General features: G+C 39.9%; 1 protein-coding gene across 2 annotated transcripts in view; it reads right to left on the bottom strand.

Moving 5' to 3' along the window:
* Positions 1 to 13,731, bottom strand: part of ENPP3 (ectonucleotide pyrophosphatase/phosphodiesterase 3) — a 72,237-nt gene that overhangs the window by 32,462 nt on the left and 26,044 nt on the right. For both annotated transcript variants that reach the window (XM_019538055.1, XM_019538056.1), the window contains exons 6-14: positions 12,913 to 13,010; positions 8,471 to 8,550; positions 7,709 to 7,828; positions 6,170 to 6,279; positions 3,953 to 4,018; positions 2,813 to 2,885; positions 2,253 to 2,361; positions 1,956 to 2,084; positions 248 to 279 (exon numbers count right to left, since the gene is read on the bottom strand). In XM_019538055.1, the coding sequence (XP_019393600.1) occupies positions 248 to 279; positions 1,956 to 2,084; positions 2,253 to 2,361; positions 2,813 to 2,885; positions 3,953 to 4,018; positions 6,170 to 6,279; positions 7,709 to 7,828; positions 8,471 to 8,550; positions 12,913 to 13,010 (817 nt within the window). The remainder of the gene's footprint in view (positions 1 to 247; positions 280 to 1,955; positions 2,085 to 2,252; positions 2,362 to 2,812; positions 2,886 to 3,952; positions 4,019 to 6,169; positions 6,280 to 7,708; positions 7,829 to 8,470; positions 8,551 to 12,912; positions 13,011 to 13,731) is intronic.

The raw sequence follows: 13,731 nt of genomic DNA, 5'->3' as shown, positions 1-13,731 counted from the left end.
TGGCACAAAAAGGTTGAAAACCCCCGGTCTAGAGAACAGGAGTGATCCTTTGAATTAAGCCCTCCTACAAAGGTTCTGTGCAGTATCCAGAATTTTCCCTATACCAGAGACACTGTTGAGTCAATGCTCTACTTAAAATATGGAATTGCTGCAATAGTTAAAATTTCCACAGATATATGTCTATTGATTAAATTACAAGTAAGAGAAACTAAATCTATAAGAAAAAAATATGTAAATATTTACTTACTGTTAGATTTTTAACAATTCCTTCAGAATCAACTGTTTAAAAGAAAGGACAATAGAATAAGTTACATTCAAGTTAATGAAGTTTCCAAGATTTGTACAAGATTTTCAACCTCTTTCTATTTATAAAAATGAACACCATATAAGCCTACATAAATTAACCAGTTTACACAGGTTACACTGGGATAGGTAACCCAGCTATGTGCATATAAGCTACCAGATCACCAGTTCCAAACACAAACAGATAAACTGCAAAAAGCTGCCATGATGATACCCACCCAAAAGCAAAACGGAAAACATTCAAGGACAAACTCACCACGTATATCCAGTCACACTTTAGAACTCTAGATTTGTCATGGCAGATCTAATTTGGACCTCCAGTTCTTTATGTGCCCTATTCCCTGTTCTGAACATACTGTTTCAGAGAAAGGCAAATCTGAGTCTGTAGTTCATTTGCCAGATTTTAGGAGAAAGACCTTAATCTAGAGTCTTAATTTTGGGTATTACTCACCTTTATTTTTTTACTGAACCCTCAGTTTTTACAGGAGAGAAATGCTTGTAGGGAGAGTAAGAGCCCCCAAAGAAATTATGTAAGTAATTAAAGTAAGTAATTAAAATTAATTACACTGAATATTTGTATTATCAATATTGTATTAAGATACTCTCATTGCAGTTTCATGGATAGAGCAAAGTGAAATTGAAATAAAAAATGACTGACTTGCTCACAGGTCATCAAAATTAAGCCTCTAAGGGGCCCCAAATAACTCTCTTCCCCAGAGCTCCAACAACGCTAAGGCCACCACTGCAGATGGCCCTGTGCAATGGCTCTGACATGGTCAATTCCAGCCTGCAGAACAGCCCAGTAATCCTTGTCTAGCCTGCTCAGCTGGGTGAATTTGACATCCCTGGTCTAAGGGTCTCAACTATAATCAAGACCCACATTGCACTAGGAAATTATATATAAGGACAGTATCTACACTGAAAAGATGACATGCTCAGTAGAGAAGTCATGCTACAGTTGTAACTTCATTATTAGCACTCTTCCCATTTTACAAAAGAGTAATTGAGACACAAAGCTTAAGTGACTTCCCCAAAGTCACACAAGAAATCTAAATGGAACTGGCAGCTTATCACAGATCTACAGAGTCCAAGTCCAGTACCTTAACCTGTCCTTTCCTGTTATCTTTCTACATGAGATAATAATGCAAATTATAGCAGGCAACCATCGATAGTCTGGATCATGATGTACACATAAGAGGTCTAGTCCAGGGTTCGGCAACATTGTTGGGCAGAGTGCCAAAAAAACACCCGCAACCTCAACTTGTAAGATGTTGGCATGACAGGGGCAGATGGCAGGGGAGCCACAAAGGGTCCGATCCTCTTTGTGGCAGTGCAGCCCCAGTTCCCTCCCCATCATCTGCTCTGAGGCATGCATGCCAAGCAAAATGCCTTCATGTGCCACACTCTGGGACTGCCTACCCCTGGTCTAGTCAGATGCCTGATGAATGATAAAAGGCAAGTTGGAGTCAAATATTTTTTACCATTTGGTTTTATCTAAGGTTATAGTCAAAGATCATTCTTGCAACGCTGCTTCCCTGGACTAATGATATACAGCCCTGGTAGTTTAGGTTCAAAATGCTAATTACCTACTTTTCATATTTCTTACTATCTACTGTGCTAATTATGCAGTAACAGCACTATCTCACACTTACAAGTAAAGTAGTCCTCTGGAACTCTGTAAGCCCGAATGCGAGCTGCGGGCCCCATATACATGTAGAAATTAGTTTTATTTAAATAATCCGTCATGTATTCTAGTTTGTTGCAGAAGGTCTTTTCCATCCCTGAAGGACAATACATAAATATTTATTTTCTTATATTAAACACACTAATGGCTATTTACAAAGATTTATTAAAACTGATGAATGCAAATGTCAGGCACAAGGGAGGCAATAAAAAGGATACACAGGAACTAACGCTGGAAAACCAATTACAAAAACCATATACATTACCATGATCAGCTAAAACAATGAGGTTTACGCAGTTGTGCAGATTCTGCTGTTTTAATCCTTCCATTAACATTCCTAATGTCTGATCTGCTAACTGCAAGGCTTTAATTACCTAAGGAATAGATAGGATTTCATTAACATTTCATAGCTATAGCTAAATATACCTATGCACTATGTCATCACACTGCTTTGAAGGATCACTTGTTAACACCATTAAAAGTTGTATTAAACAGGGCCCGTTAAAATCTTAGTCTTGCCTGGAGTTATCTAGGTTCCACTTTTTGCCAATTTGATTAACTACATCTTTCCTGCTTACCAGAAAATGCTAGAATCATGCTAGTATCCCAGACACTAGCAAGAGGTTATATAAATTGAAATCATGATGATGAAGGCCTTCTGTGACCTGAATTCCAGAAGTGAAGAGCAGTCAATGCATATAATTCACTACAGCATAAAGCAAATTCATATAGATTCAGAGTTTAACCACTTCTTTTGATTTATATAAAGTAATGCATACCTTTATTTTAGAGCAATTTACTTTAAGGGAAAAAAATACAACTTACTCCAGCACTAACTGGTCCAAACAAGTGTCCAGAAGAATCAGGTTCTTCAATATACAAGGTGTAGAAATCAGGCCTAGAAAACAGACAACAAAGGAACAGCGTGAGAAAATTGGGAAAGTTTCTGAAAAAACATCTCTTTATTTTAAAAGACTAAAACAGAAACAAAGGGAAAACTCTGGAATATGCAATTTCTAAACCAAGCCAGTCTCAGCACGCAAAACTATACTGTCAGAAGTAGTCTCTGATATTTTTAGTTGGTTTCCAGAAACTCAGGAAACCAACACTGGAAGGCATGCTTGCAAAAATCAGGGTCTCACATAGGGAAAGGAAGTGCTCTTAGTCGGGCTTAGTCGGCCCTATCCTAAATAGCCACGGTTCTTCATGCTTTACCGGGTGAGGAGCCACAGAGCTTCCTTTCAACCTGCCATCCATTTATCAAGAATTTACTTCACACAAAAAAATAAAAAACATCTTCTTCATTTATTTATATACAGTGAAAATCCACTTGGAAATTCATTTCTTCAACTGAATAACAAAAAATTCAGTTGGAGTCTTATTATTTGACGTAACCATTTGCAAACACAACAGGAATGCAAAGGTGGCCAAAAGTGATAAACTAGAGTCCAAGAACAGTACAGGAGCTTCATAATAGCTCTGGGCATATGTATAGCACAGAAAGCTAATGCTAATATTTCTCTAACCATGTTATAGCCTACACAAACACTGTAAGCTTCCGGAGCACTAGATTAAGGTAATATTTTAAGTAACAGCCTGGACTACTCTATATAATTGGTCTTATTTATTCTTTCTTGTGCAAGTTCTTTGATATGAAAACATCTACAGTCCCAGGAAGGACCTGGGTATCTTCTGATTCAGCAAAAAAAAAAAAAAAGAATCTGTAGATAAACAAAAAACAAACCATCCAAAGCTGTGCCTTCCCATTCATATATACATACTTCATAAATATACAAGCGATTTATGTTACCTTTTTATCACTATATGATGAAGGAAATGAAGTATAGCATGATTCAAATAGTCTTTGCAAATGCGTGAACATAATAAACTGAAATTTATAAGTGTTAGAAAGCTGCTAACATGTCTTCTCACAGATTACTTGGATACAGTATTATCAATCATTACCTTTCAGATTTGGGAGAATCAAGCCACTTCAGTACTTGTGAAATTCTCTCTTGATACGTAACAGATCTAAAAATAATTATTAATATTAGATATTGACATCAAGCCTATGCCAAGATAAAGAAAAAGGCAATTCTACCAGTGAAGAAGCTAAACATATATTGAGACATGCTTTGGTAAGCAACAGGCTATATAGCCTTGAACCTGGAGTCTCAGCCTGCCTGGTATAGCCACTCATCTCAGTTTGCTACCTCCTTGACTGGCCATCAGGGCAGACACAGATGATCTGATCCAAACCTGATAGCTACCCACCCATTCCCTGCAACTTTAGTGGGCAGCCAGGGTCAACTGGCCCTTTACCCCTTCCTATAAAAATCCCTGCCCCAAAAGAGGCAGTCCCTGGGCAACAAGGCTTAACCTTGTATCTAGGCTGCCTTACCCTTGACTTGTGCTTCTATGGGTCTCTGATGGATTCTCTAGCTACCCAGTCTGGCTTGCCTATGGACCCTAGGTCTGTCCTGACCCTTTGGCTCCCTAAGCTGACTCCAGTTTGATTTCCTCAACACCTGACCCAGCTGGCCTCCTGACCCCATGTTCTGCCTAAACCTATGGAGCTCTGATTTTGTTCCACAGACAGATCTTATGGTTTCTGACTCCCCTATACTTGGACTCTGCGCATGGCCCTCAGATCTTGGTTGCTTCTTCTGACATGGGTGACCCCCAGACCTGGCCACCCATGACAACAACTGAGAGGTGAGTAGGAGAAAGCCTGGTGTGCTTATCTTACAGAGCATTTATACATGTCCTCCAGGAGTGGAGGGGAAGTGGGGCGTTTTAATTAAAGCGGCTCTGAGCGACACTTACACACAGTTTTCTTTTTAAGTAAATGTTAAAAAAAATGTTATGGTTGTAGCAAGCTGCTAAAGGTTGCTGGGTAATCAAACTCAGTTTGTGGTTCACTAGCTACAGTTAAAAAGGGTTGCAAAATGTCATAAAGTTAAATTGATTTGCATTCTTATCTAAGTGTTTGACGCTTTGCTGACACCGGGTCAGGAGAAGAAATCTGAATCAGCTAATAAGCATAGCATTTCAAGTTCAGTTCAAGTTCCTTTTGAAACAGACCAAAGAGAAATATGTGTTTATTAAATGGAAATAACTATTAACTTTAAGCTTCCAAGAGGTTATTTCTGAGAACTGCTCTAATTAAAGTGCCCAGAGTGTCACATGTATGTTGGTAGGGATCCTTTAACTAAAGCTCCTCTCTCCCCCACCTGCTGCTACTGCTTTCTCTTCTGTCCCAGGGCCGAGAAAGCTTCAAATCCACCCCTACTTGCTCCAGCTGGTCTGCATGGGACCTAGGAACAATGACAGCAGGAGGAGCTGAGATGAGCAGGCGGTGGGTTCCTCCACCCAGCCTAGTCCTATGAGAGTAGGACAGGAAAGGAGGAACCACCCTTCCCCACTGGCCCTCCTGCTGTCACTGCTCCCAGTTGAGCCCATCCTTGCCCAGCCCAGCTCAGGCAGGCAAGAGTAGCTTTGAAGCTTTTCCCACAGACTAGGGTGAAAGCAGCAGCAGCAGCAGCAGCAGGCAGGCAAAGTGGGAAAGAGGAAAGGCAAGAAGGGGACATTCCTGTGAGGATGGAGGAGGAAGGAGAGGGATTCTTGCATGTTTTGGGGGCTTTAAAAATATTCCCAGAGGCTCCTGGGCTGGATCCAGTCTGAAAGAAGGGTGCAGCCCTCTAGATCCACCCCTGTTTACATACATAATCTTCTTTAAACAATATACATTAGGAAAATAATGTCCTATTATTATATGATATGGCATGTTAGACTTGTGGAAACAATTCTCTTCTTAGAAAGAATAATTGAGAAGCCCAAATATTTGACTGAATTGCATAAAATATTATCTGATATTTAAAAACAGGATAGGACAGTTACCTACATTTTCCTGTGGATTGAAATAAGCACCTTGGGGACAGGGATATCCAATACCCATTACTTACTCCTAGGAATTGATTGGCCAAGTCCCTTAAACTGCTTTGAAAATCTCAGCTATAAAAGCTAATTTCTAAGTAAACATGACACTGACATGGTATCTGTTTCCTAGAACTTTGCTTCAAAACTATAGGTGAACTGTGAGTTCAAAATACTTGAAATATCATTGGTCATTCTGGGGTTTTGAACTAGCCATTAGGATTTTTGGACCATAGTAAAACTTACTTGTTGTACATCCTAAAGAAAGTCGGATATGTCCCATTAATAAGAACATCTGATCCGGGCCAAAAGAAGGTGCCAGCCTTCAAACTCTGGCTCATTGCTGTCAGCCAGATCTGAAGGGAGAGGACACAAATAGGCATGCAGGATATGTAACAGAATAACAATACATAAGACACAAGAGACAAACCAAAATAACAATTCACAAACATTGAAATGGAGGGTCACAGCAAAGGTCATATTTTCATTTGTTTCTTTTACCTACCTTGTGATTGCTTAACTATTGCAATGTTTCCTGATCTGTTGTTTTTCTGCTGCATACCAAAAGAAACATTTACATGTGTTGGGATATTGCCCTCTCTTGGCTGTTCTCAGCATAAAAATAACATACGGAGAAAAGACGTTTTGGGAGCAGGACAGAGAAGGGTGTTTGTTCTTGATATGAACTGAGAATAATCTCTCTACATTTCAGATTGCAACAACAGTGCCATCACAAAACTAATTGTTTCATGACAGATTCAATTATATATATATAATTATGTATATGGACCCTTTTATTTTGTTGTTATTTTTTTAATTGAGCTGGGTTTATATTTTGAGATTACTAGTGAAAGAATAATACTAACTGCAGCTGGATCAGAGCTAAACTTCTGGTTTTGTCCTGAAAAGGGCAGTATTTTTACTTTTAAAATAATGGCTGCTTGCAGACATTAAAAAAGAAGAAAATCAGCATTTTACTTTAAACTCCATATGCCCCTGTGCAGAGCCCAATGCACGCCCAGAAGAGGCAGCACATTAATTTGACCTGGCTTGCCCAACGTCTGTTTAGATCAGGCACTTTAATGGGGTTTTTTGGCACTTTTATCTAATATCTGATTGAATCAGCTTTAGATAAGAATGCCCAAAAAGCCCCACTGAAGCACCCAATCTATACAGATGCTGAGGAGCTGGATTGAAGTGACATGCTGCTTTTCTTGAGAAGGCACATTTTTGGGGATTTTTTTTAACGTCTGCAAGCAGCCAATGTGTTTACTATATGAGAAGTACATGTATAAAGTGTTTTACTATTCATTTCCTTGTTTTTAACTGTTTGACTGTTATAAACAATATGACAGATAAGGACATTTTGAGAACCTTAAACTGTTTTCAAGCATTTGTTTTTCTTTTTGAAGTACATGTAAATATCAAACATTAAATCTGGGCAAAACTTACTTCATGGAACCAGGATTTCACTGCAGTTCGCTATATTAGCCACTATATTTTCAGTCTTTTTTTCTTGTAGCATCATGCTAGATAAATAAAGGTGGGGGTTTTTTTCATTTTTAGAAAATAATTCCAACATTAAGCAGCTCATCCACTTTGAACCAAGGCAGAGTGTCTCTTAAGCAAGTGGCAATAATCACAGAAAGACGTTCAGCATGACAGAAACATTTTGATGATGCTTGATATAATGCAGCTTGGTATTCTGCACTGTTTTGTTTTATATGTTGGCATATGAGCTAATCCTGAGGCTTTAAATGGAACTATAGACAAAATGGCACCTACTGGTTCTCCTTTCCACCAGATTGGGTTGAATTTGGCATTTCCAGAAAGTGAAAAACTCTGGTCCAAGTTTACATCGTACATGCTGTTGTCAATGATGCCATGAGATTCCGGGTACAAACCCTGAGAAGAAAACAAATTAACAAGTTTAAACCTTAAAATCACATTAAATATAACATTATTTCTACCTGACTGTATCACAGATGTTAAAAAGGGAAAAGATCTATTGGGCTGTGTATATCATTAGGATGGCTGCCAGTGAATAGTTCAGCTTCTTTGTTTTTCCCTGTTTAACCAAACTGGTAAAACTGCTGTGACATAAGAGGCTTCTTTTCCTGTAAACACATATAATAAATGCCAACTACATATATATAATCAGAGAAGAAAGCCATCGTAAGTAGGTTAGTCATATTCTGGGTGAGACCAACTGGGTGAGACACAGCTCTCCTCATTCAGTCCTGTTCTTACAAGGAGCAGGAGTAGTCTGTCCATAGAGTTAGGCTTATATTTCACTTCTGAGTCAAGAAATACACATGTGAATTTGGAGATCTTGCCCCTTTCCCTCAAAACTGCTTCTCACAATGTTTTATGCCTCTATGATTTTATCTGTCTTTTATTTATTGTTCATTGCTTCCATGCCTGTGTCACATCTAAAATCATAATGTTAACATCTTGTGACAGACTCATTCTATGTTCAGCCAAAGAATCTAAATCTTAGTATGCTATATAACTAATGAAAAGTAAAAATGGTAAATTCTCACTTACTGTGACAATAGTGTAGTGGTTTGGGAAGGTTTTGGTGGGGTACACAGCTCTCATGTACTTTGTATGTGTGCCACATGTCTCTGCAACAGATATTGGAGTGATTACAGCATTATTTCCTGAACAATTCTAATAATTATAGTAAATATTTATACAATAAAGCTTATCAAATATTTAAAAACTAAATATTGTCCCTCAAAGTTCCATTGCCTGGGGGAATTTACACCTGCAACTGCAGTTTCCTAGCACAGTGCTCTAGCCACCATGCCATGGGTTATTGGACCATCAAGAAAGGCAGATATGAAGGGCCCATGATGAAGAGAATAAACCAGATGTGTCACTCAGTTAAAAGACTGGTAATGGGGCATAAACTGCCTCAGGGCCGCTTATCCATTTTATCAATTGAATATTAAATTCAATTATATACACTGGACTTTAAGAGGAAGACTAGAAAAGGGTCTGTATTGTGATTAGCCTATGGTCTGCTGGTTGAAGTACTTTCCTTAGAAGCTGGTGACGTGGGGTTCAAATCCTATCTGGCCCAAGAGAGTCTGGAATGTAAGCCCCCTGCTCTCTGAGCTAGTTCCCTAATCATAGGCTGTAAGTTGGGAGTTAGCAGTACTAGTTGTAACTGCTATTTAACTAGTATTTCTGGACTAAACTAGTCTTAGGGTAGAAACAGACACCACTTCTCCTTGCCTTTGTGCCACCATACAATTTATATAGAGGTACAAAGTGAAAGCAGATGGATAAATTTTTGTATTGATATTGATTTAGCCCATACTTTTGTCATGCTACAAATGCCCACATTTGTAGCTGCAGCAGAAGGTAGTGAGAATTTGTGTTGCTTTATTGTGGGGGACATCTATTTGCTTTATGGCAAGAGAGTGTGGGCAGCCTAGAGCTGCCTGTGTTCTCCAGCCACCCCAGGCAAGAGCTTGGGGACTTGAGGGGCCAGATTCTGCACAACTCAGAAACTCCTGCATAGGTTTTGGGCCCTTTAAGTCCTGGGAGAGCCTTCCCCAGCTTTCCCTATTTAACAAGAATCTCCTGGAATATCTCGGGTATATCTGGGTAAGCAGGAAAAGTCAGGCAGATCCCTGGGATCTCCAGCATGAGTCTAGGCAAGCTTTCCCTGCTTACTCAGATGTGCCCCAGAGATACTAGGAGGCAGTCCTGGTAAGCTGGGAAGGTGGGCAGGGGTTTCCAGGACCTGAGGATCCTGATCCTCTGTGGGAATTCCTAGGGTGTGCAGGACTGGGCCCCTCGAGTCCCAGTAGAACATATTGTCCATTGCTCCCTGGCATCAGTGGGTGGGACAACAGGCAATATGTGTTTCACCAGACATACCATAGCACAGCTGATCTGCTCTATGTGGTAGTGTCTGTTTCTAACTTTATATGCAAACATGGGAGATCCTCTTTAACTGCACAGCGCTGCCAAAATGGGGCCCTATAGAGAATGCCCAGTTGGTGTAACAAGCAAGCATATGCACAGCTGAACCACAAACTACACATAAGGGCCAAAAACTGCAGTTACCTGGTTGTGTATGACAAAGCCAAATACAATTTTGCCCTAAGGGTTGTGCCCAAGGTCACCTAGGAAGCCTGTGGCAAACTAAGAAATCAAGCCTTGGTCTCATGTGTCATTTGGTGAAGATATACAAAATATTTATTCTGGAACATTTTAATTTTATTCTGGGGTAGAAGTGGAGTGGTGCACACCATTTAGACCTATGCTGAGATAAATTACTCTACTCTGAGGCAAAGCTTCCTCATGAAAAGCCTGTAGTCACCTTAGGCCCAGCTAAGTTACACAAGTACAGGTGTCAGATATCTGTAGTTCGAATCAGTTTCAACGCTTGCTAGCCTTTTGCCAAACTATTATATGTCACCTGCAAGTATGCCTGGCTTGAAATAACCTCTTGGAAGCTTAAAGTTAATAGTTATTTCCATTTAATAAACACATATTTCTCTCCCATCTGTTTCAAAAGGAACTTGAACTAAACTTGAAATGCTATGCTTATTAGCTGATTCAAATTTCTTCTCTTGACTCAGTGTCAGCAAAGCATCAAACACTTAGATAAGAATGCAAATCAATTTAACTTTATGACATTTTGCAATCCTTTTTAACTGTAGCTAGTGAACCACAAACTGAGTTTGATTACCCAGCAACCTTTAGCAGCTTGCTACAACCATAACATTTTTTTTAACATTTACTTAAAAAGAAAACTGTGTATAAGTGTCAATTCAGACCACTGTTTTTGCAAAGAAAATGAAGAATATGAGTCTATACAGAGGTACTGAGAACAGTTTGGGTTAAATCCTACTTTGCATTTACATACGTACATACCACTTAGGCAGCTGCATAACTGCAGTTTTTGACACAGACTCAAAGCTTCATAATGGCTGTGTAAGCTCCAGAGAGGAATAAAAACACCCAAGTACAAATATAACACCTCGTAAGTCCTAAATATTTAGTTACATAAAAACTACAAATAGTTTTTCTGCCGAAAGTGAAAAATGGAGAAGGATCCCTCCTACTTTTTAGCTCAAGGTGTTTTAGATAGAGCACTTTTTTTGTATCTCTATCCCCCTCTAAGCACTCTGAACCTGTATCTCATACTTCCTAGCAAAAGTGTTTTAATCTTTGGATAATCAGCTAGGCACTGAGGCTTTCTTGTCTGGGCAGCCAAGAGGAAAAGATGTGTAGACCAGAGAGAGAGAGAAACTGGAGACAGAGTGACTCAGTGAAATGGATGCTGCCCTGGAAGGGAGGGGACCCCAATAATTTTTCTGTAACTTGTATTTAATATTTATTGGATACAATGATAAACAGCAATGGAAACATGCCAGCTCCACTAGGGACCTGGTGGTTTGAGAAATTCCCTGAAAATTGGGAAATACAGGTTCTTCTGAGTAAGGGAAGCCTAGAATCCTCCCCCTCCTATGATAAGTTTGCAAAAGACAGTTATTGGACTAAATGTAGGAGAGGCATCTGTTCCTACCACCTTGTTTCAGGCACTTATATGCCAACCTGGACAATCCTAACCTGCTAGAGGTTGAAATAGAAGGTAAGAGCTGTATAAGCACCAAAAATGGCACCAAGGTATCTAGATACGTGTCACTTGCATGTATAAAAGTAAAATAGGATTTGGCCTTTAGGGTGTGATTTTAAAGTGTTTATGAAATTCTCATGAGAAGCATGCTCTAGGTGTGCACTTCTGCTGAGGAACCTCAACTCCCACTGACTTAATTTTCAGATTCAGTGTAATCTGCATGTTTTAGGACTGAGTCTGTAGTCACCATAAACAGTTGAATATATTTAGAATGACATTGAATAGGCCTGTGCGAAGCGGCAAGTATTCACTTCAGATTTGGATTCAGCTGATTTGGAGGACAGTGATTCAATCTGGAGATTCGAATCACTGTCCCGATTTGATTCAGCTGAATCAGACCCAAAAGTTTTGGCATCACTTCAGAGATTCAGCCATAGACTAAACAAGCAGCTGACATAGTTGCCTCCAACTGGTAAGTCTGTTGGGGTTGAAGGAGGGAGAGGCGTGGGGGAGGCAGGGATTGGGACCGAGATAAGCTGCCCACATGGGACGGGGGGGAGGCTGTTACTCAGCAGGGGGGGTGGGAAGTTCAGGATGTGGGCCTGGCAGCACTCAGAGTGGGGGCTCTGCCCTGCTGCCACTTGCCCAGCCAGTGTGGGGAGGGGGGCCCAATGCAGGGGCGACTTGCTCCAGGAGGAAGTGGGAAAGCGGCAGCAGGGCGTAGCCCACACTCCCACTGCTGCCACACCCACATCCTGTGCCCCCTCATGCTGGCTAGCAAGCAGTAGCCAGGCAGAGTCCCTACTCTCAGTGCTGATGTGGGCATGGCAGTGCTGGGAGTGGGGGCTCTGCCCTGCTGCCATTTGCCCCCTTCCACCCAGAGCAAGTGTGCCCGCATTGCACCTTCCCCCCTTGCCAAAAAGGCAACTGACCATGAATAGACCCAAGTACCTAACTCAAAAAGTCTGTCTCACTGAATGATGTTTCTTTTTTACCCATGAAATTGTTCCTTAGACATAATTCAGTATAGAAATATATGATAGCCCTTACCTAAACAGAATGTTTCATTATAGCTTACAGTATTTTTCTTGAATGGGGTACAAAAATGCATTACATTTTCCACTGGAACTTTATATATTCTCAGACTATATTTGCAAAAACATTTCTCAATATTTGATTTAAGTCTGAAATCATATGGCAGAGGCTAAATGGCCAGTGGTCAGTGGGTGATTTTATGTGCTATAAAGCAAAAGTTAATCTAGACAAACCGCAGAAGACAAGGCTGCTGTAGTTGACCAGGAGGTCACATACATAAGGGAGAAGACAAGACTGAAAAACCTGCTTACAGTTTCTTGTTGTTCAGTAGTCATTACAGTTGATAACTTACTGAGTTTTTCAATATTTGGCAATAAAGAACTCCATGTTTGTAAATATTCAGCTCTAAAGCCATCCATCGAAAAGAGGATAAGTGGTGGCAGATCAAACCTACAAAAATACAAAAACTTGTCATCACAAAGGAGTCTAGTTTGGAGCTCTACACTCAAGCTTGCAAATATGTGGTGAAATCAATTTCAAATATATATTTTTTTGAATTTTAGGAAAATCAAATAATAATGAGAATTAAGGGGAAGGTTATTTGTAGCATCTTTCGAAACTGGGTTAATGAACAGCTTCAAGACTGCCAGAAGAGGAGCACTAAGTACATTTACAACCAAAAAAAAATCAGCTCATGGGATTCCATTTTAAATTATTAAAAAACTCAATGGAGTAGGGGCCAAATCTGGACCTAGTTAGCACAACTCTTATTGATTTTGTTCGCAGTTGCACCTTCCTATACAAGGGCCTCAGTTTCATCTCTCCTCTCTCGGTGGATCATGACATCATCTTCCAGTGTGTCTCCACAAAGAGTTTCAATATTTTAACGGTCCCGTTTCAAGTAACTTTACTCAATTGGCCTGAACTTCAAGAATAGCATTTTGTTGTAATGGCAGAAGACTTCTTCTAAATATCTTCCTACATTTCCTTTCTGAGTAGACCAAGTTCTTCATACACTAAAATCTTCTGCCACCTCCATGGAGTTGGAGCATATGTTGAGGTTACAAACAAATTGACAAACAGATTGACTCAATCAGTATCACTAAGAAAGTTTAGCATTTATAGTTCCATAGTTTCTAGGGTCGGAAGGGACCTGAGCAGATCTAGTCCG

This window comes from Crocodylus porosus, unplaced genomic scaffold (assembly GCF_001723895.1).
Source record: "Crocodylus porosus isolate Cpor-Errol unplaced genomic scaffold, CroPor_comp1, whole genome shotgun sequence".
In the NCBI taxonomy this organism is placed as follows: Eukaryota; Metazoa; Chordata; order Crocodylia; family Crocodylidae; genus Crocodylus; species Crocodylus porosus.
Note: the sequence above shows the minus strand (reverse complement) of the source record. Positions and strands in the feature narration are given on the sequence as shown.